The 21,804-nt window shown below is 36.0% G+C and overlaps 1 protein-coding gene across 1 annotated transcript in view; it reads left to right on the top strand.

The window, feature by feature from the left end:
* Nucleotides 1-21,804, top strand: part of ATRNL1 (attractin like 1) — a 675,777-nt gene that overhangs the window by 291,682 nt on the left and 362,291 nt on the right. The window contains exon 26 of the mRNA XM_024756087.1: nt 12,063-12,141. Within this exon, the coding sequence (XP_024611855.1) occupies nt 12,063-12,141 (79 nt within the window). The remainder of the gene's footprint in view (nt 1-12,062; nt 12,142-21,804) is intronic.

Raw genomic sequence — 21,804 nt, forward strand, 5'->3', positions numbered from 1 at the left:
TTTTTTGTTCTTCTTTCTCTAATTGCTTTAGGTGTAAGGTTAGGTTGTTTATTTGAGATGTTTCTTGTTTCTTAAGGTAGGCTTGTATAGCTGTAAACTTCCCTCTTAGAACTGCTTTTGCTGCATCCCATAGGTTTTGTGTCGTTGTGTTTTCATTGTCATTTGTTTCTAGGTACTTTTTGATTTCCTCTTTGATTTCTTCAGTGATCTCTTGGTTATTAAGTAGTGTGTTGTATAGCCTCCATATGTTTCTATTTCTTACAGAGTTTTTCCTGTAATTGATATCTAGTCTCATAGCGTTGTGGTCAGGAGATACGATTTAAGTTTTGTTAAATTTACCAAGGCTTGATTTGTGACCCAAGATATGCTCAATCCTGGAGAATGTTCCACGAGCAATTGAGAAGAATGTGTATTCTGTTGTTTTTGGATGGAATTTTCTATAAATATCAATTAAGTCCATCTTGTTTAATGTATCATTTAAAGCTTGTGTTTCCTTATTTCTTTTCATTTTGGATGACCTGTCCATGGGTGAAAGTGGGGTGTTAAAGCTCCCTACTATGGTTGTGTTACTGTCGATTTCCCCTTTTATGGCTGTTGGTATTTGCCTTATGTATTGAGGTGCTTCTATGTTGGGTGCATAAATATTTACAATTGTTATATCTTCTTCTTGGATTGATCCCTTGATTATTATGTAGTGTCTTTCTTTGTCTCTTGTAATCGTTTTTGTTTTAAGTCTATTTTGTCTGATCTGAGAATTGCTACTCCAGCTTTCTTTTGATTTCCATTTGCATGGAATATGTTTTTCCATCCCCTCACTTTCAGTCTGTATGTGTCCCTAGGTCTGAAGTGGGTCTCTTGTATACAGCATATATATGGGTCTTGTTTTTGTGTCCATTCAGCCAGTCTTTGTCTTTTGGAGCATTTAATCCATTTACGTTCAAGGTAATTATTGATATGTATGTTCCTATTACCATATTCTTAATTGTTTTGGGTTTATTATTGTAGGTCTTTTCCTTCTCTTGTGTTTCCTGTCTAGAGAAGTTCCTTTAGCATTTGCTGTAAATCTGGTTTGGTGGTGCTGAGTTCTCTTAGCTTTTGCTTGTCTGTAAAGCTTTTAATTTCTCCATCAAATCTGGATGAGATCCTTGTTGGGTAATCTTGGTTGTAGGTTTTTCTCCTTCATCACTTTAAATATGTCCTGCCACTCCCTTCTGGCTTGCAGAGTTTCTGCTGAAAGATCAGCTGTTAACCTTATGGGGATTCCCTTATGTGTTACTTGTTGTTTTTCCCTTGCTGCTTTTAATATTTTTTCTTTGTATTTAATTTTTGATAGTTTGATTAGTATGTGTGTTGGCGTGTTTCTCCTTGGATTTATCCTGTATGGGACTCTCTGTGCTTCCTGGACTTGATTAACTATTTCCTTTCCCATATTAGGGAAGTTTTCAACTATAATCTCTTCAAGTATTTTCTCAGTCCCTTTCTTTTTCTCTTCTTCTTCCGGGAACCCTATAATTCGAATGTTGGTGTGTTTAATGTTGTCCCAGAGGTCTCTGAGACTGTCCTCAATTCTTTTCATTCTTTTTTCTTTATTCTGCTCTGCAGTAGTTATTTCCACTATTTTATCTTCCAGGTCACTTATCCATTCTTCTGCCTCAGTTATTCTGCTATTGATCCCTCTAGAGAGTTTTTAATTTCATTTATTGTGTTGTTCACCTTTGTTTGTTTGCTCTTTAGTCCTTCTAGGTCCTTGTTAAACGTTTCTTATATTTTCTCCATTCTGTTTCCAAGATTTTGGATCATCTTTGCTATCACTATTCTCAATTCTTTTTCAGGTTGACTGCCTATTTTCTCCTCATTTGTTAGGTTTGGTGGGTTTTTATCTTGCTCCTTCATCTGCTGTGTTTTTCTGTCTTTTCATTTTGCTTATCTTATTGTGTTTGGGGTCTCCTTTTCACAGGCTGCAGGTTCGTAGTTCCCGTTGTTTTTTGTGTCTGTCCCCAGTGGCTAAGGTGGTTGGTTCAGAGGGTGTGTAGGTTTCCTGGTGGAGGGGACCTAGTGCCTGTGTTCTGGTGGATGAGGCTTGATCTTTTCCTTCTGGTGGGCAGGTCCACGTCTTGTGATGTGTATTGGGGTGTCTGTGGCCTTATTATGATTTTAGGCAACCTCTCTGTGAATGGATGGGTCTCTGTTCCTGTCTAGCTAGTTGTTTGGCATAGGGTGTCCAGCACTGTAGCTTGCTGGTTGTTGAGTGAAACTGGGTCTTGGCGTTGAGAAGGAGATCTCTGGGAGATATTACGTGGAGCTGGGAGGTCTCTTGTGGTCCAGTGTCCTGAACTTGGCTCTTCCACCTCAGTGGCACAGCCCTGACACCTGGCTGGAGCACCAAGAGCCTTTCATCCACAAGGCTCAGAATAAAAGGGAGAAAAAATAGAAAGAAAGAAAGAAAGAAGATAAAATAAAGTTATTAAAATAAAAAATAATTATTAAGAAAAAAATTTTTTAAAGAAAAAAAAAGCGGCTGATTCGGGGGCTCAGGCTGGGGGGAGAGTGGGGTACGGATGCAGGGTGAGCCTGCGGCGGCAGAGGCCAGCATGACGTTGCACCAGCCTGAGGCGCGCCGTGCGTTCTCCCGGGTAAGTTGTCCCTGGATCCCGGAGCAAGAAAAAGTCTCTTGTCTCTTAGGCAGCTCCTAGACCTTTTTTCCCAGACTCCCTCCTGGCTAGCCGTGGTGCAGTAACCCCCTTCAGGCTGTGTTCACACCGCCAACCCCAGTCCTCTCCTGGCGCTCCAACCGAAGCCTGAGCCTCAGCTCCCAGCCCCGCCTGCCCTGGCGGGTGAGCAGACAAGCCTCTCGGCCAGGTGAGTGCCGGTCGGCCCTGATCCTCTGTGCGGGAATCTCCCCGCTTTGCCCTCCGCACCCCTGTTGTTGTGCTCTCCTCTGCGGCTCCGAAGCTTCCCCCTCCGCCACCCACAGTCTCCGCCTGCGAAGGGGCTTCCTAGTGTGTGGAAACCTTTCCTCCTTCACAGCTCCCTCCCACTGGTGCAGGTCCCGTCCCTATGCTTTGTCTCTCTTTTTTCTTTTACCCTACCCAGGTACGTGGGGCGTTTTTTGCCTTTTGGGAGGTCTGAGGTCTTCTGCCAGCGTTCAGTAGGTGTTCTGTAGGAGTTGTTTTACATGTAGATGTATTTCTGATGTATCTGTGGGGAGGAGGGTGATCTCCGTGTTTTACTCTTCCGCCATCTTGAAGCTCCTCTCTATAGTTTCTTGTAATCATCAGCTCTATCAGGATATAGACCAGTTCCAGAATCTCAAAGAATCCTTCATAGGGCTTCCTTTACAGTCAGGCTTTTTCCTCAGCCATAAACCCTGGCAACCACAGATTGGTACCCTGTCTCTATAGTTTTGCCTTTCCCAGAATGTCATATACATGGAATCATACAGTATGTAACCTCCTGAGACTGGTTTCTTTCCCTTAGCATACTGCATTTGAGATTTATTCAAGTTGGTTTTTTCCATCAATAGTCCATTTCATTTTTGTTGTTAAGTGGTATTCCATTGTATGAATATACTCAAGTTTGTTTATCCATCCACCCTTTGATAGATAAGAATTGTTATACTTTTCAGCAGCTATGAATAATGCTGCCGTGGACAAGGTACATACTTGTATAGGTTTTGTGCAGACGTAAGTTTTCACTTCTTTAGGATAAATTTATGGAAGTGGGATTGCTGAATCATATAGCAAATGTATGTTTATCTTTATAATAACTGCCACTATTTTTCAGAGTGACTGTATCATTTTGCCTTGCCACCAGCAAAGTATGAAGGTTTCAGTTGTTCCACATCCTCAGTGCTTGGTCTTGTCAGTATTTTTTATTATAGCCATTCAAATAGGTGTGTGGTGGTATCTTATGATTTTAATCTGCATTTCCCTAATGGCTAATGACATTGAATATCTTTTCATGTACTTATTAGCCACTTTTATCTTACTTGGTTAAGTGTCTTTGCAGATTTTTGGCCTATTTTTTATTGTTTGTTTTCTTATTCTTGGGGTTGAGTATTCTTTATATGTCTGGATGTAAATCTTCTGCCAGAAGTGTGATTTGATATAATTTTCTCCCAGACTTTGACTTGTATTTTTGTTCTTTTAACAGTGTCTTTTGTGGAGAAAAAAAAAAGTTTTAATTTTGATAAAATCCAATGTATTTTTTTTTCTTTTATAAGTTGTGCTTTTGGTGTCATATAAGAACTCTTTGCCTACTCAGTGTCACATAGGTTTCCTTCTAAGAGTTTTGTACTTTTACATTGTACATTTAAGTCTGTGATCCATTTCAGATATCTTTTGTTTATGAGTCTATGATCCATTTTAGTTATTGTTTATGATTGAGGTATAGGTCAAGGTTCATTATTTTGCATATGGATATCCAATTTTTACAGCCTTTGGAAAAGACTGGTCTTTCTCTTTTGAAATGCCTTTGCAGCTCTGTCAAAAATCCATTCACCATCAGGCTTCCAGTTCCAGGAAACACTACATAAACATACATCTCTCTTTATGTCCCATGGGTCTCAACTATAAAACCTGGATGATATGCATGGGCAGCTATCTGGTAATTGTGAAAAGTAAGTATCATCAGGCAGATCAGGGAAGAACAGCAGAATTCAGAGCACCCTGAAATATTTGGAAGTTAACCATTTATTCCTCCAGTATCCCCTGCCTTGAGCCTCAATGCAGAAAACATTCTGGAAAAATACTCTAGTTCTGACTTGTGCTTGAAGCTCAGAGAGTAGGGGAGATCCACCCCCTAATTTTCCTCTCTTTTTTAAATACTTACCCGCAATTCCAAACAGTCTTGAAGCAGGAACATTGGCTGCAGCAAAAACGGCCAGGAAGCTGCTAGAGCCAAATTTCCAAGGGTTGGGAATCTTCTACATAACGCGGAGCTGTAGGTACAAGAGGGTCAATACAAATCCATTGCTTTTCCCTCTTCTCTGTCCTCCCAATGCAGAATGTGGCACAGTCACAGAAGCGGGTAGTTTCTGGCCAGAGGATGGAAAAGTGAAGCCCAGAGAACCAGAAAAAGTCTGGGAAATAACAGAGAGAGAAAAGCCATCCCATAAAGTTGAACTTCTGGGATTTTCCATGTGAGGCTGTTATCGTAATGAGTATACCAAAGAATTTGAGAAGCAGCTAATGGTTAGAACTCTGCCCAGGCCCCAGACTGAACCCACATGGCAGACTCAAATAGCACTGAAAAAGCTTTGGGTACATTGTAAGCGCAGCCTACAGATGTCTAAAGTAAAATATCTCTATAGAGAATATCAGCATTTTCTATAAGATACAAATAAGACCTCAGTCCCTCTGTAAATTTGATACAGCAGAAAGGGCTGTGATGGAAGTGCGCCATTCTTCAGTGTGGTTAGCAGGTCAAGGACTGTCTGTCAATATTTATTTATAGCTTTAAGAAAAACTTTATTAGGTGTTGGATCTGTTAACCATCCATATGGAGAAAAGTAACATTTGACTCCTACCTCATACTAATTATAAAAATAAATACCAGGAGAAAAGGAAAAACAATGAAGTATCATCTAGAAGGTAATATGAGAATTCTTCTTCACATCTTTAGAACTGGGAAAATTTCTTAAACAGACACACAAAGCACTTCAATAAAATTAGACTACAGTAAAACTAACAATTTTTGTTGTCAGAAGATGTCATTAACATTGTGAAAAGTCAAGCCATGCAGTAGTATAAAATATTCACAACCTATATAAAGGATAAAGGCCTTATAGTCACAATATATAACTCATATAAATCAATAAAAAGCAGTCTTAAAACTCAACTCCCCACCCCCAAAATGGCAAGAGACTTGAATAAGCACTTCACAAAAAAGGATAAGTGGCTAACAAAATATAAATATGTGCTCCATTTAATTTTTACCAGGGAATGCAAATTATAAAACCACAATATAATACTATTTACTATTCACCCATTATAGTGGCTAAAAAGAACAAGATAGATGATATCAAATGTTGGAGTGGATGTGGAACTCTAGACACTTCTGGTAGTCTAGAAGTTGGTGCAACAACTTTGAAAACAATTTGACTGTATTCTAAAGTTGAGCTTACCCATACTCTGTGATCCAACAATTCCATTCCATCAAAGGTCATGTTAAGCATATTTATAGCAGTGTGTTTTAAATAGCCAAAACCTTGGAATAACCCAAATACCTAAAAATAATAGAATATGGGGCAATGAAAAGAACAAACTAATCCTAAAAGAACAATATGGATGGCATTCACTAACATAGTTTTGAACAAAAGAAGCTAGAAACAAAAGAATGAATATTTCAGGATTCCATTTGTGTAAAGTTCAGAAATAGGCAGAAACACACTATGGTGTTAAAAATCATTATGCTAGTGACCTCTGATGAATAGGGATGGGCAAAGAACTATTTCTTTACTGGGGTGGTGGTTACATGGGTATATTTTCTTTGCGATAATTCATTGAGCTGTATACTTATGATTTCTCTATGTGTGTTATGCATTAGTGCTTTAGGAAAGCTTTTTAAGAAGAGCATTTACTACATTTACTACTTTAAAAATATTAAGGGAATTTTGTAATTGAAACTTTTATTCTGACTACATGGTTTCAAAAGGTATGCTTTAAATAAAAGTTGAATGTAGAAAAGAGCACTGTATACATTGATCTTTATAATTTTTGGTGCAAGTTTGTGAGATTAAGGTTTTATCCAGGTACATGATTTGTAACAGGAGTAATTAACCAGGAAGGTCTTCCTTACTATATGTTCCTTGCCTTTTTAATACTTTGCCAAGGAGGCTTTAGAGCACTCTATTTTCTGTAAAATATTTCAAGAAAGGATTGAAGAGTTATCAAATGTGCTCTTTAGATTTGTAAATCTGTTACCAGTTTTGGGGAGGTTCATTTAGGTGTTTTTCTATGAATTTTACATAAATGATAGCAGAAGTAGATTTTATGGAGTCTTTCCCAGCCTTCATTTAACTGCTTCCATGTGGCTATGCAGTGAGGATTCAATTTGGGAGGAATTGATCCCTCACCAGCTTCATGGATGGGCTAAAGCCAGTAAGTGCATACCCTTCAATTCGCCAAGTGATTGGCGAAGAGTGGGCATGTATAATGGTATGTGATAGAACTCTGGAACTGCGGCATTCGTTTTTGTATCTAAGGGAAAAACAAGCCTGAGAATAAAGCTGAGGCACAACAGAGTGTATGTCAGAAAACAGAAAGAAATGTAGCCCGGGCCCTGACCAGAACAAACCTGGGAGTTATTCTTCCTTTTGACTTTGGGGAGTGTCTTAGTCTGCTCAGGCTACTGTAAACAACTAACACAGACTGAGTGACTTTAACAACAGAAAGTTTATAATCTCACAGTTTTGGAGACTGGGAAGTCTAAGATCTGAGTGCCAGCATGGTTTGCTTCTGGTGAGAGCTTTCTTCTTGGCCTGTAGATGACCGCCTTCTTGGTGTATGTTCACGTGGCCTTTTCTCGGTACAAGTGCTTGGGGAGAGAACACAAGCTCTCTGGTGTTTCTTCTTATGAGGACACTAATTCTGCTGGCTCAGGGCTCTACCATTATGACCTCATTCAACTTTAGTTACATCCAAATTTCCTATCTCTAAGTATGATCACATTGGGGGTTAGGGCTTCAACATACAACTTTTGGAGGAACATTTGTAGCATTCTGCCTCTAGCCCCCTAAATCATGTCTTTATTGCATGCAAAGTACATTTATTTCATCCCAGCAATCCCAAAAGGCTTAATTCATTCCAGAATCAACACTAAAGTCTGAAGTCTCATCTGAATATCGTCTAAATCAGATATGGGTGAGATTTGGGGTACAAGTTAACCCAAGGCAAAATTCCTCTCTAGTTGTGAGCCTGTGAAACCAGGCAAACTATGTGATTCCAAAATACCACGGTGGTATAGGCATAGAATAGATATTCCCATTTCAAAAGGAAGAAAAGTAAAGGAAGAAAGGGGCAATGGGTCCCAAGGAAGGCTAATCCCATCAAACTTAAAGATTTGAGAATAACCCTCCTTGGTTCAGTGCTCTACTTCCAGGTCCCCTGAGGTGGCAACGCCACCCCATAGCTGTGTGGTACGGCCCTGCCACGTTAGCTTGGCAAGGTGGCCCTGATGCTGCAGCACTGTGCTACAGCCTTGGCGCCAAGGCTCTTGGCAGGGGTATCCTGGTCCTGTAAAACCCAAGAGGCTCCACCCTTTGAAACTGAGGAGGATCCACCCTTGCCCCCTGGGCCTGTGGTGGGAGTGGGAGCCCGAAAGCTCTCTGATTCCCTTCTGGGTCGTTCTTCCCTTTTCTTAAAGGATAAAGCCTGCTTCCAACTGAACAGCTCTATGTTCCCATCCCATAGAATCCAAGAAGCCTGAAAACCTTCTTTCATTCCATCTTGTTTTCTCTGTACCCTTTAGTTTAAACTCTCGGTGTCTCTGCTGGTATAATCCCATATCTATTCCTATAATAGTATATTATTAGAAGAATATTTTCTTTTTATTACTTTTTATTACCAGCCTAACATGAATTTACATAGAAAGCATAACAAACTCCTAAAGTGTATATCTCCTCTTCTCAAGGAGGTAAAATCATGAAAACTGATAAATTTTATACTGGCTTCCTCTATCATTATAAAAGTGACACTCTTCACTTGTATCATGAAATTTAGATCAGAAGGAATTTAAGTTCCCTCTGGAGAAATTCAGCAAGTCTTCACTGTCCTAAACTGAATCTTGATCATGTAACTATTTTGGGGGGAGAATATTGTGAATTACAAATTGTCAAATTAAAATACTTTTTGGTATTTAGGTTACATTTAATTATTAAATGTAAATGAATTTTGGTATGTGTACTATTGTCTACTACTGCAGACACTGTGAGAGAAACAGTTGGCAAGATACGGTATCTGACTGAATATAAGGGATGATAAAATTGAATGTGTTTTTACATTTTACCTGGAAAGTAATGGTGAGACAAGAAGTCAGCAGAAAGGGGAGAACTTGCAATTTAAGACTTTTGTAACTTAGGCAATTTATGTAAACTCTCCATGACCTCAACTTCCTCATCTTTTAAATGAGTACATAACAGAATACACAGTATATCATGTGTGATTGTGGTAATGATAGAATTAATGCATGTAAAACATATAACACAGCACTTGGTACATATTACTCAATAGATGTTAGTTACTTTTATTATGAATGTTACTCAGGAGTACAGTTTGGACATGGTAGATTTGAGGTGATATTTATCTCTCTTGTTAAAATTCTTAAGGTATTATGGTAAGACTTAAATTCAGATAAATGGATCCTTGGACTATATATAAAGTATCGATTCTCACTACTATATTTCAACAGTTGCATTGTTAACCTGGATATAACAAGGGAAGTGTAACTGCTGTGGCAGTAATTCAGACTAGAACAGGGTTTCGGCACTATTGGCAGGTTGGCTGGGAAAATCTTTGTTGTGGGGAGGAGGACTGACCTCTATATTGTACCATATTTACCAGCATCCCACTTGATGTCCACCAAGTGGTGACAACCAAAAATGTCTCCAGCCACTGCCAAATGTCCCTGGAGGGCAAAACTCTCCTGACTGAGAACCAGTGGACTAGAAGGAATCACGTAAGAAGAGTCTTCAAATATATAAAGAAGTATTAGAATAAAGAAGAAGGAAATGGCTGATTCAGTGTAACCCAGAGACAGAAGCAGCACTGATTAATAAAAGTTAGAAAGACAGCTTAACAGAAAATTTTCATAGTTTGAGCTAGCTAAAAATAAAATGCACCAACTTATGAGCCAGCAGAAGCTACTATGTATATTTAATTAGGAACCGGATCACTATCAGAGTTGTGCTGGGAATTTCTTTCCTGGGAGGGAGTCTGAACTAAATAATGTAATCGATCTCTTCTAATGATAAGATGCTCTCGTTTTGTCAGGTTAAATGACTTATATTTGGAAATGATTCCAAATGAGGTCATAGTTGAAGCCATGAGAATAACTGAGCTCTTTTTCTGAGAGCAAGAATAGATAATAGCATGGTCTTGTGAATGAATTTTCAGGACTGTCCATAATTTAAAACAAGGAATCAGGAATGCAGTCTACTTTCACTGACTCCATAGTGTGTCAAGAAGGATGAAGGAAGCCAAGAAAATAAAGTGTTCAGAAGGGTTTTAAAGGATGGATGGTTGGTATTGTCAATTGAGAAGTAAAAGACGGTTGATAGAGAAAAGACTAGTTTATTTAATTTTTAGAAAGTCATGATGAAGTACCCACTAAAATGTTGCGAAGTATATAAACATTAATTATTAATGTTAACATTTTTATTAGTATACAAATTGGATACCAAATTATAAGACGTTAAATAAGACTAGGTTATGAGGAAATTGACATGGAAGTGGCTACATGGACCACTTGCTCAACAAACTAGAGGAAGCTACAGGGTTAATAAAATAGGGCTATTGTTTTTTATTTTTTAGGTGATGTGGGACTTGAGCACTTCTGAAAATTTAAATTTAGGTGAAATAGAATGAGTTTATAAATACTAGAGGGAAAGATAATTATGGAAAAAGCAGTAAGGTACCTCAGTGGTTGATACTGGGGAATATGGAAAACAACTGTTATGACATAGTGTGCAAGCTCAGAGTTCAGAGTTCCCAACAGATGGGAAGGAAAGAGTCTGAGGCTTATGAGGCTCGTTTTGAATTTTGGCTCTACCACTTAAACTCCCTGTGTGACTATAAGCAGTTTACTTTGAACTTTTCTGAGCATTGGATTCTTCTTTTCTAAAATAAGAATAATATATCCTATATGGAAATGTTCGTATAAAACTAAACCCAGTCATCAGTGTGATGTATCTAGCACAGTATCTGGAATGTGTTCAGCACTCAGTGGGTGAGTGCTAGAATTATCAATGTCATTGCCAGCATCATTGATAGATATTCTAAGATTTCTTTAAGTGAGGCAAGGAGAAAAAATATATTAAGGATTTGACAAGAGTAGAAAGTGTCAACATTTACACTGCTTATGAGTGAATCAATTGATGAGTACAAGGATGATCAGTTAAGGGTGAAGACCAGGTTTTTGGTAGTGGTCAGTGACCAGTGAATTTATAGTGGCACTGTTCTGCTCATTTCTGGGTCTTTTCATAGCATAATCTTTGACCACAGAGCAAAGGAAGGGAAAAGAAACAGTAATGCATGGTTGGGATTGGTTAACCAGATTCACATAAATCTGTTATTTTGAGATTTGTCAGTCTCAAATTACTGCTAAAAAAGTATCCTCTTTTACATAGTCTATCGCATATGGTACCTAATACATATTGACCACATGTATATACATTGTAATTGAATTATTTCTTAATTTAAACGTTAGCATATATAAGGGATTCTCAACTTCTGTAGAACTGACATTTTGGACAGAATAATTCTTTGTCATTGGGGGCAGTCCTGTGCATTGCAGGATGTTTAGCAGCATCCCTGGCTACACTCACTAGACGCAAGTTGCACTTCTCTCCCAGTGTGATAATCAAACATGTATCTAGACATAGTCAAATGTCCCAGTGGTGGGATGGGTGGGAGGGCTAAATCACCTTCAGTTGAGAACTACAGGAATATTCTCAGATATAAGATAGTTGCTAATAAAGGTAAAATGAATAAATGTGTGATATTTAAATTTGTAAAATTGCCAGATTTTATGACTCAATAGCAATTCTAAAAAAATTTATTGCTGTATAAAACCAACGGAATTATAGAGTTACATTCCTTCTGACAGAGAAAATCTGAAAGATAGACTATAATATATATTAAAGAATATAAATAATTTTTCTACCTGTGTACTTTGCTTTTACTTGAGAATGTTTTACAAACTTCTAATTTATCTGTTTTGCTTGAATATTTACCAAGGCAAAGTGATTATTTCTATATATTTTTAAATCCTCTACATATTCTTTTATCATTTCATGACACATTGCAAGTGTTTTAAGCAAAAATTATTTGTGTTTTATTTTCTAGTTGTTTTTTATCCTTATTACTGGTGGCCGCTGTGGTGTGGAAGATCAAACAAACATGTTGGGCTTCTCGACGGAGAGAGGTAACAGTAATATTACTTAATCTTTAGTTTAAAGATTCAAGCAAACATATGGATCTGTATTCCTTAATTGACATCCTCCTTTCAAATAGAGATTTTCAAATCAGTTTCATTTATTAAGATTGAGCAAGTCAATCTAGTATTTTTTAAGCTTTAGAGCAAAATTTGCCACTGTCATTTTAAATCAGTATCTGTAGAAGCATTGGTTAGTTGCAGTTTGTTTTAAATAGTGTTAGAATTTATAGTGGGTACCAGTATTAATTTTGTTGATTAAATAACCTGCAATCTCTTTAATTTAGGTAGTTGTACTATAAAAAGATTATTTTTATAACTTACAATTTAAAAGAATATTCTGAGTAATAAATATTAATTTTTGGTTTGTATCTTGTAGAATTCTTTTTTTTGGTAACCAGATCTTTTTCATGGGTATCTGATAATCCAAGTATGTTTGAATTATACCTCAATTTGATACATTTCTATATCAGAATTAATCATGTGTGTCCCTTATAATCTTAAAATTGATAAAAACAGTAATACTCTTACAGAACAGCAGCTGATGATGTAAATATATTATACAAATATAGTTTCCTAACTTTGTATGTATTAGTTAATTGAAAGGAACAAAGAAATATAATAATATGAGGATCCTAAATGTACAGTAGATTTATTGTTCTATACCTCATATAATGAAAAAACGTTTCTGTTTTTATTAATATTATTATATTCTATTACTTTTTATTTTTTATATATTTATTTATTTATTTTTGGCTGCATTGGGTCTTTGTTGCTGCGCACGGGCTCTCTCTAGTTGCGACAAGCAGGGGCTACTCTTCATTGCGGTGCGTGGGCTTCAGTAGTTGTGATGTGCGGGCTTCAGTAGTTGTGGCTTTTGGGGTCTAGAGTGCAGGCTCAGTAGTTGTGGTGCACGGGCTTAGTTGCTGTGCGACATGTGGGATCTTCCCGGACCAGGGCTTGAAGCCGTGTCCCCTGCATTGGCAGACGGATTCTTAACCACTGTGCCACCAGAGAAGTCCGTCTATTGCTATTAATATTATTAGCATTCTATTTGCTGTTGCATTTCCCAGTATATTTTTATATGTTTAATTTTGTGAAACAATGTATAGCAGAGATATAATTACTTACCTTCTTGTTTTCCACATATAAGAAGATTATATTTAAAAACAATCCAGAATATTCCAAATTATAGAATTAGTAAATGACATGAGTTCTTCTTAATTATTCTCCTATTTTCAAACATCCAGTGCCTACCTATAATGTATTTGCAAACTTGACACCACTCCCCTGCAAATAAATTACTTACCCTAATTCTCTCCACCTCTCTGATTTTCTATACATGGGCAGTGCAACATCAGTGAGAATTTACTTGGTATGGTCCTATGATAAAATGTAATCCAATTTAAAAGGAATTTAAAAAATATTAATATATAAATATTTTGCAAAAAGTGGAATTCTGTGTGGAGATAAACAATCTTCTACACATGCTAGACAATCTATTAAGGTAAAAGTATGGATTCAGGAAGGAAAAAACAAGTGGTGGTCAGGCAGTATGAAAACATCCCATAATGGAGTAGAGCAAGTGACTGTTTATGCCTCTTATCATTAGAAAAGAAGTTAGGCTCAATCAGGGAGCCTGGGTTCTCACTTCATTATGACTAGCAATGTTTAAATATCTGATTTCTAAAGTTTATAAAATGTACCTGTATAAAGATAGAATTGTGAAAACATCTGTGTACAACTCTGCCATTAACTAGGTGGGTAAGCAGTCTAATTGAATTCAGTTTCCTCTAAAGAGAGGCGTCGTACTATATAACTTATTCTCAGTTTGAGGTTCCTAGAGCTCTAGGAATGTTTATATGTAATGACTAAAGTTTAGAAACTATTAAATATTTGAGAAAAATAGTGGGAATTGTTCATTTAACTATGAAACGTTCACACTTTTCAAAATGACAAATTGCTTTTGGTTAATATATCACCTCAGTGTAGTATGTAGTTTATTGCATATTATCAGAAGCTCTGGCCAGCTGATATTACTTTAATTTTTAAAATACAAATATGAATTTATTTTTTGATTAGAAGTCAGAATCTAAGTATGTGTTGCACATGTGAGAATGGAGGAAAAATAGGAAGGAAGGAAGAACTAGATTAGGGACCTCTGGGCCAGTTCTAATCTGTGGTTCTAAATGTTACTATGTCCTCTTGATAATCCTCAATTTAAAGTCCTTCTTTCCAAGCCTTCCAGGTAATGAATCTTTGTTAAAGAATATAATGATATTTGCATTTAATTTGCTTCCTCTACCAAAATACAAAATCTGTCCTGTTGAGAGGTCATGTCATGTTACAATATCATGTTAAAAAATATTATGGGGAATTTTATCATTTTTAATTTTATTAAATCTTTTAAATACAAATTTCTAAATGTCTTAGAAACCATTCATATGTTGCTGCCCAAAGTAAAGTTGATATTATTTTGATGGCTACCAGACATCTATTTAGCTAATAATTTTTATATTATTAAAAGATTGTCATTTTGGTTTTAGAGACCCAATGACTTAACTACACAGTTGTAGCTAATATGATAATCCCATTTATAGACTTTATGTAAATGGGGTAAAAATGTGTTTTTATCTCTCTTTATTCAGTTTTAACTGTTAGATTAACACTAATATTCCCCAAAGGAAAATACCTCAATATTTTTTCTTTATATGGAGATGTTACTTTCTCCAAAGCATTAAGACATCAATTATTGTAAACCTCAGAGGACCCCTATGAGTAGTAGAATGACAGTTTATCTTTAACAGTAAATGAAGGTTATTTAAAAGATTCTTCCTTCTTGGTATTTCTGTAATTTTGTTATAGGAATTGTATTACCTGCTTTTGTAAATATAAGGACTGTTTTAAAATGAAAATAATCTTTAGACATTTTAAAAATACATTGTGTTAATTAAACCAGACATATTGCTTTTTTGTTTTTAACTGTTCGAAGGTTTGGGTCTCATAAACACACACGTACATTTTTTGTGTTATAATTTTAATATCAGAAGCCCTTGAATAATGTTATGCCCTTGATAATGTTATGCCCTTGAATAATACCCCTTGAATTCAGGGGCTCTTAAAAACACAAAAATGAAACTATAAAGGACCTTAATTTTAATGTTACCTCTTCATATGGGAGCTCGAAACCTATTTCTGTGATAACCCTATTAAAAATAAGAAAGTTTTGTGTGCATGTGTGTGGAGGGGATGCTGTGCTAATTAATGGAAACAATAAGTGGACATTGATCAGTGGAAATATTATAAAATATGAGAAGGATGAGTTTATTTTTATAGCTTATGCTTGTTACAGAGGTCTTGAAAACCTTGAGATTCAAAGGCACCTTGAAGTTTAGATAAATAGTCATTACATTACAAAAACGTTTGTTAGAGCCAGGTATATATTAAAAGGAGACTTTTTTTTTTTTTTTTGCGGTACGCGGGCCTCTTACGGTTGTGTGCTCTCCTGCTGCGGAGCACAGGCTCCAGACGCGCAGGCTCAGCGGCCATGGCTTACGGGCCCTGCCGCTCCGCGGCATGTGGGATCTTCCCAGACCAGGGCATGAACCGGTGTCCCCTGCATCGGCAGGCGAACTCTCAACCACTGCGCCACCTGGGAAGCCCAAAAGGAGACTTTTTAAATAGCATCGTCATACTCAATAATTTTCATGTTTAAACTAAAATATGTGTTTTTAATAGGTATTAAAGGCAAACCCATTAAAATGTTATAATGACTCCTTGCAATAAAGGTATTTAATCTTATATTTGACTAACATAAGTGGAAATATCATGCATATCTTAATAGTTATAAGAAGTTAATTTTTTCAGTTAACAACATTTATTCCCATATATTTTGGATGGTTTAACTGTAGTATGCCTCCATTAAAATCTAACTGGAAAATCTATAGAATAATAGATCCCATAAGCAAAGGTAAGGTTATATTAATCAACTTCATATTACTAGTGGGTTTGTGTATTTGAATGATTATATTTCCTGTACCAGGAACTTTTATTTCTTTTATTCTCTTTACAGTTCTTTAAAGAATAAAAAATATATTAATATAGATCGTTACCACATTATTTGCTTATACTTCATAGTATAGTATGCGTCTCTAATGCTTAAAAATCAATAAGAACAATATTGTCTGGGATAAGTCAATGTCCAGTGAGTAACTGATCTTGTGTTCATGATGCTCTATTTTCCTGCACATTTCACAGTCACGCAGCATAAAACCTAACTTTGAATTTAACATAATCAACCTGAAGTTTGAGTTAAAAATAATAAGCTAAACCCCATAAATAGTAGCTCTGAGTGACAAACTATTTTTCTTAAGGCAAACAGATTAACTCTTTCCTCTGTTTCATGGGCATAAAAAAACAGAAAAGAATTAATATCATTAAGTTATACTTTACTAAGGAAATGTCATGAGTCAACAATTTATGATAAAAATCATCTCTGAGAGTCTAAATTTGTGGTAAGTGGGTTCTCATCTAAATATTATGAATGTAATGCATCATTGTTTACAAAGTAAGTTACTGTACCTCTTTAGAAATACACCCAACTTATTTAGAGAGAGGAGAGTGGGCACAGAGTGAAGAGAGTAATGAGAAAATGTTACTTTGGGTGGAAAAATTAAAATTAATTAATTTAGGTACTGTATGAAACTTCTTGTACAATTTCTTAGTAATTTAAGAATCTGTATTTTATTTTTAATGGTCAAAATTGCAATATCTAGATAAAGCTTTCCATAAAACATGTTCCTTTGTCAAAAAAGCAAGAAGTTTTAAAAATCATTATTAAATAATGAGCTCAAATAAATGTCTATCTTGGCAGTTAATGGCCTTAGTATCAACTTATTTTCCTTAACATTTTCTGTAATATTATGACACAAATCAATCATTTGATGTACCGCTTAGAAAGAAAAAACAGTGCCAATTAACTATGGCTCTCTTGCCACTAAAAATATTTGTTTTATACTATTCAAAGGACTCTTACAGAATTACTTAGATATAGATTTTATTGTATATCAACATATATATACGTTGAAAGGAAAGTAAAAGCAAAATAAATTGGGTAAGGTATTACCAAAACTTGTTCATAGTCCAGTTTTTCATAAATCACTTTGACTTAGGAAAAAAACGTTTTGTTTATTTCACGTAGTACCATTGACTAGAGTAATCAAGTTTGTGTCTGTGCAGGCAATGACAGCTATATCATAACTGCCATCTGGCCAGTAGTGATTGTACAATTTCATTGATTATAAGACACATCAGACTTCAGAGATATTAAAATGTGAAAACAAAGTATGTCTTAGAATCTATAAAATATGGTAGGGCCTACTTTATAAGGTTTATAGCACTAAATGAGTTAATATGTTCTAAATACCCCACTGCCTGTTACTTACCAGACTTAAACAAACATTAGCAGTTATTGTTTGTTGATATGTAAAATAAAGAATGATTAGCGGGCTTCCCTGGTGGCGCAGTTGTTGAGAGTCCGCCTGCCGATGCAGGGAACACGGACGGGTTCGTGCCCCGGTCCGGGAAGATCCCACATGCAGCGGAGCGGCTGCGCCCATGAGCCATGGCTGCTGAGCCTGCGCGTCTGGAGCTTGTGCTCTGCAGCGGGAGAGACCACAACAGTAAGAGGCCCGCGTACCGCAAAAAAAAAAAAAAAAGAATGATTAGCAATATATTATGCATTCATATTAGTAACAGCAACTCCTGTATATCTAGGATTCTTTTCCTCCTCCATATCCATTTTAACACAGTGATTCTCAATCTAGCTGGTCCTTTAGAATCACCTGTAGATCTTAAAAAATATATTTATATATCCCTGAGTGCCACTCCACTACTCGACCCCCATCAGACCTATAAATCAGAATATCTTTGAGGCTCAGCTTGATGTATCTGTTTTTAAGCCCACAAATGATTGTAATATGCACCATTAGTACTGAAACTCTGCTTTGACTTCTACTCTTAGAGAGATGGAAAACCATTGAAGGGTTTTCCACAGAGGAGTTAAGTGATTTGAGCTAAAAGGATCTGCTTTTAAACTGATAATTCTACTGCTGTGTTAAAACTAGATTACAGATAGACACCTGTAGACACAGGGAGACTAGTAAGTAGGTTATTACCATACCTGGTGAGAGATGATGATGGCTCAGATCAGGAGGTGGCAGTGGATATGGCAAGAAGTGATTGGATTATGAGTACATATTGAAGATAGTAACAGGATTAGATGGATGGGGTGGTGGGAGAAAGAAATAAACCAAGCATAGAGTGTGCAGAAAATGAAGGAAATAATAGAGACTAGAGGAGAAATTAATGCAGTAGAGAACCGAAAAACAGCATAGAAGATCAATGAACATAAGTTGGTTCTTTGAAAGATCAACAAAATTGACAAAATAGCTCAACTGACCAAGAATAAAAGAGAGAAGATTCAAATCACTAAAATCGGGAATGAAAGAGGCAATATTATTACTGATCTTCTCGAGATAAAAAGGCTTCTAAGGGTACACTATGAAAATCTGTAGGCCAACAAACTGGATAATTTAGGTGAAATGGAAAACTCCTGGAAAGGGGTAAACTGTCAAAACTGATTCAAGAAGAAATATAAAATCTGAGTTAGACCGGTAACAAACAGAAAGATTGCATTAGTAATTTAAAAATTTCACACTAGATGGATCAATGTCCTGTCTGCAACAAGCACATGTAGCACCCAGATCTTGCTTTCTAATACAATTTTCAATTAAAGGAACCAGGGATTTTTGGAGAATTGGCCGATTCTCAGACTGGGACAGGAAATACACAAACTGAGCCTGGAGTTTCTTGTAGTGCCAGAATGTAAGGAATTGTTCAAATACACAAACAAACATACACACACACAAACACTACAATGATGAGAGTATGTCAGAGGGATACTAGAGCCACCAGAGACAGCTCCCATGATCAAAACAGGAACGATTTGAGCAATAAAATAAAGTAATATTTTATGATAAGCAGGTATATAAAATAAATATCAATGAACCCATACTGATATAAACAAGTTATTGAATAAATAAATAAATGGAGGAGAATTGATGTTCTCCCATGCAGAAGAATTCCAAATAATTTATGTAGGTAGTTTGCCCTTGAGTAGGTGGAACATAACTGCACACTCCTTAAGTGTGAGATGAACATGGTGACTTCCTTGCAAAGAACACAGTATGGAATGGGGTAAAAAGAGTAAAACTGAGTCACTTTACAGTGGAGAAGTCTGGCAGACACACCCTTAGCCAGGTGATCAAGGTCAACATCAACAGTGATATTAGTCATGGTGATAGTAGGTATCTTTGATATGATGTGATAAGAATGGGACTTTATCTCTGTGGTCTTCCTCCCCAAAACCCATGACTCTATCTAATCATGAGAAAAACATTAGCTCAGTCCTAGTTGAAGAACAATACCTGAATCTAAAAAAAATACTTGATCAGTACTCATCAGAACTGTCAAGCTTTAGGAGACATGACTACTAAATGTAATGTAATATCCTAGAAGGGATCCTGGAACAGAATAAAAAATGGACTTTAGTTAATAATAATGTATCAATATTGGTTCACTAATTGTCACAAATATACCATACTAATGCAAAATGATACTAATAGGAGAAACTGGGTATGGGACATACTGAAACTCTGAAATATCTTTGCAATTTTTCTATAAATCTAAAACTATTACAAAATGAAATTATTTTTAAAACTTTTCACAAAGAAAAGTCTAGGCTCAGATGGCTTAACTGGTGAATCCTACCAAACATTTAAAGAAGAATTAATATCAGTCCTCACAAACTCTTCCAAAAAAATAGAAGAGGAAGGAATGCTTCCCAGCTCTTTCTGTGAGGCCAGTATTATCCTGATACCAAATACAGACTACGACATAAGCACAGACCAATATCCCTTATGAATACACACAAAAAAAATCCTCAACAAAATACTAGCAAACTGAAACCAAAAACACATGAAAGAATTATACACTATGGCTAAGGAGGATTTATCTCATGAATGTAAGACTGGTTCAACATATGAAAATCAGTCAATACAATACACCATATCAATAGAATAAAGGGCACTAATCGCATGAGAATCGCAATAGATGGTAAAAAAAAAAAAAGCCAAACCGTTTCATTATAAAACACCCAACAAACTAAGAGCGAAAGCAAGCTTAACCTGGTAAAGGGTGTCTACAAAAAACACATAGCTAGTTAACATCATATTTAAAGAATTATTCCCTAAGGTCAGGAACAAATCAAGGATGTCCACTCTTAACGCTTCTGTTCAACATTTTACCCAGATGTTCAAGCCAGGGCAATTAGGCAAGGAAATGGGGTAACAGCCGTCCAGATTGGAAAGAAGTAAAACTATCTCTATTAGCAGATGACATGTTTTTCGTATAAAAATCCTCGGGAAACCACCAAAAGATTATTAGAACTAATAAATGATTTCATTAAACTTATAGAATATAAGATCAATATACAAAAATCAGTTATATTTTTATACACAAACAATGAAGAATCTGAAAATAGAATTAAGAAAACAATGTGATTTAAAATAACATCAATACGAATAAATTACTTAGGAACAAATTTAAGAAGATAAGTATGAAACTTATACTCTGAAACCTACAAAACATTGTTGAAAGAAATTAAAAAGATTTCAATGAATGGTAAGATATTCCTAGTTGGTAGATTGGAAGACTTTATATTGTTAAGATGGCAATATTTCCCAACTGATACACAGATTCAGCATGATCCCTATCGAAACACCAACTGGCTTCTTAGTAAAAATTGACAAGAGAATCCTAAAATTCATATAAAAATTCAGAGGACCCCGAATAGCTAAAACAATTTTGAAAAAGAGGGAAAGACTCTATCACCAAAGCAAAGCCGGAAGACTCACACTTCCTAAATTCAACTCACTGCAAAGCTACATTAATCAGTTTGGTGAGCTTACTGGCATAAGGATGGACATATGATCAACAGAATAAAATTGAGAGTCCAGAAATAAACCCTTATATTTACAGTCAGTCGATTTTCTACAAGGGTTTTAAGACAATTAAATTGGGGAAAGATTAGTCTTTCCAACAAATGATGTTGGGCAACTGGATAGCCACATGCAAAAGAATGAAGTTGGACCAATACTTCACACCATCCACAAAACTCAGGGAACAATACACATAGATGTAAGAGCTAAAACTAAAACATTCGTAGAAGAAAACACAGGAATAAATTTTCCTGACCTTGAAAAGTCCTCTTAGATATGACACCAAAACACAAGTGGCAAAAGAAAAAAATAGATAAATTGGAATTCATCAAAATTAAAAACTTTTGTGCTTCAAATAAAACCATCAAGAAAGTGAAAAGACAACCTAAAGAATGAGAGTAAATGTTTGTAAATCATTTATCTAAGTGACTTGTATCTAAATATATAAAGAACGCTTACAGCTCAGTAAAATAACAAATGATTCAATTAAAAATAGCCAAAGGATTGTGACTGGGCATTTCTCCAAATGAGATATATATAAATGGCCAATAAACATATGAAAATGTGCTCAGCAACATTAGCCACCAGGAAAATA

The sequence above is a fragment of the Neophocaena asiaeorientalis genome, unplaced genomic scaffold, assembly GCF_003031525.2.
Source record: "Neophocaena asiaeorientalis asiaeorientalis breed wild unplaced genomic scaffold, Neophocaena_asiaeorientalis_V1.1 scaffold85, whole genome shotgun sequence".
In the NCBI taxonomy this organism is placed as follows: domain Eukaryota; kingdom Metazoa; phylum Chordata; class Mammalia; order Artiodactyla; family Phocoenidae; genus Neophocaena; species Neophocaena asiaeorientalis.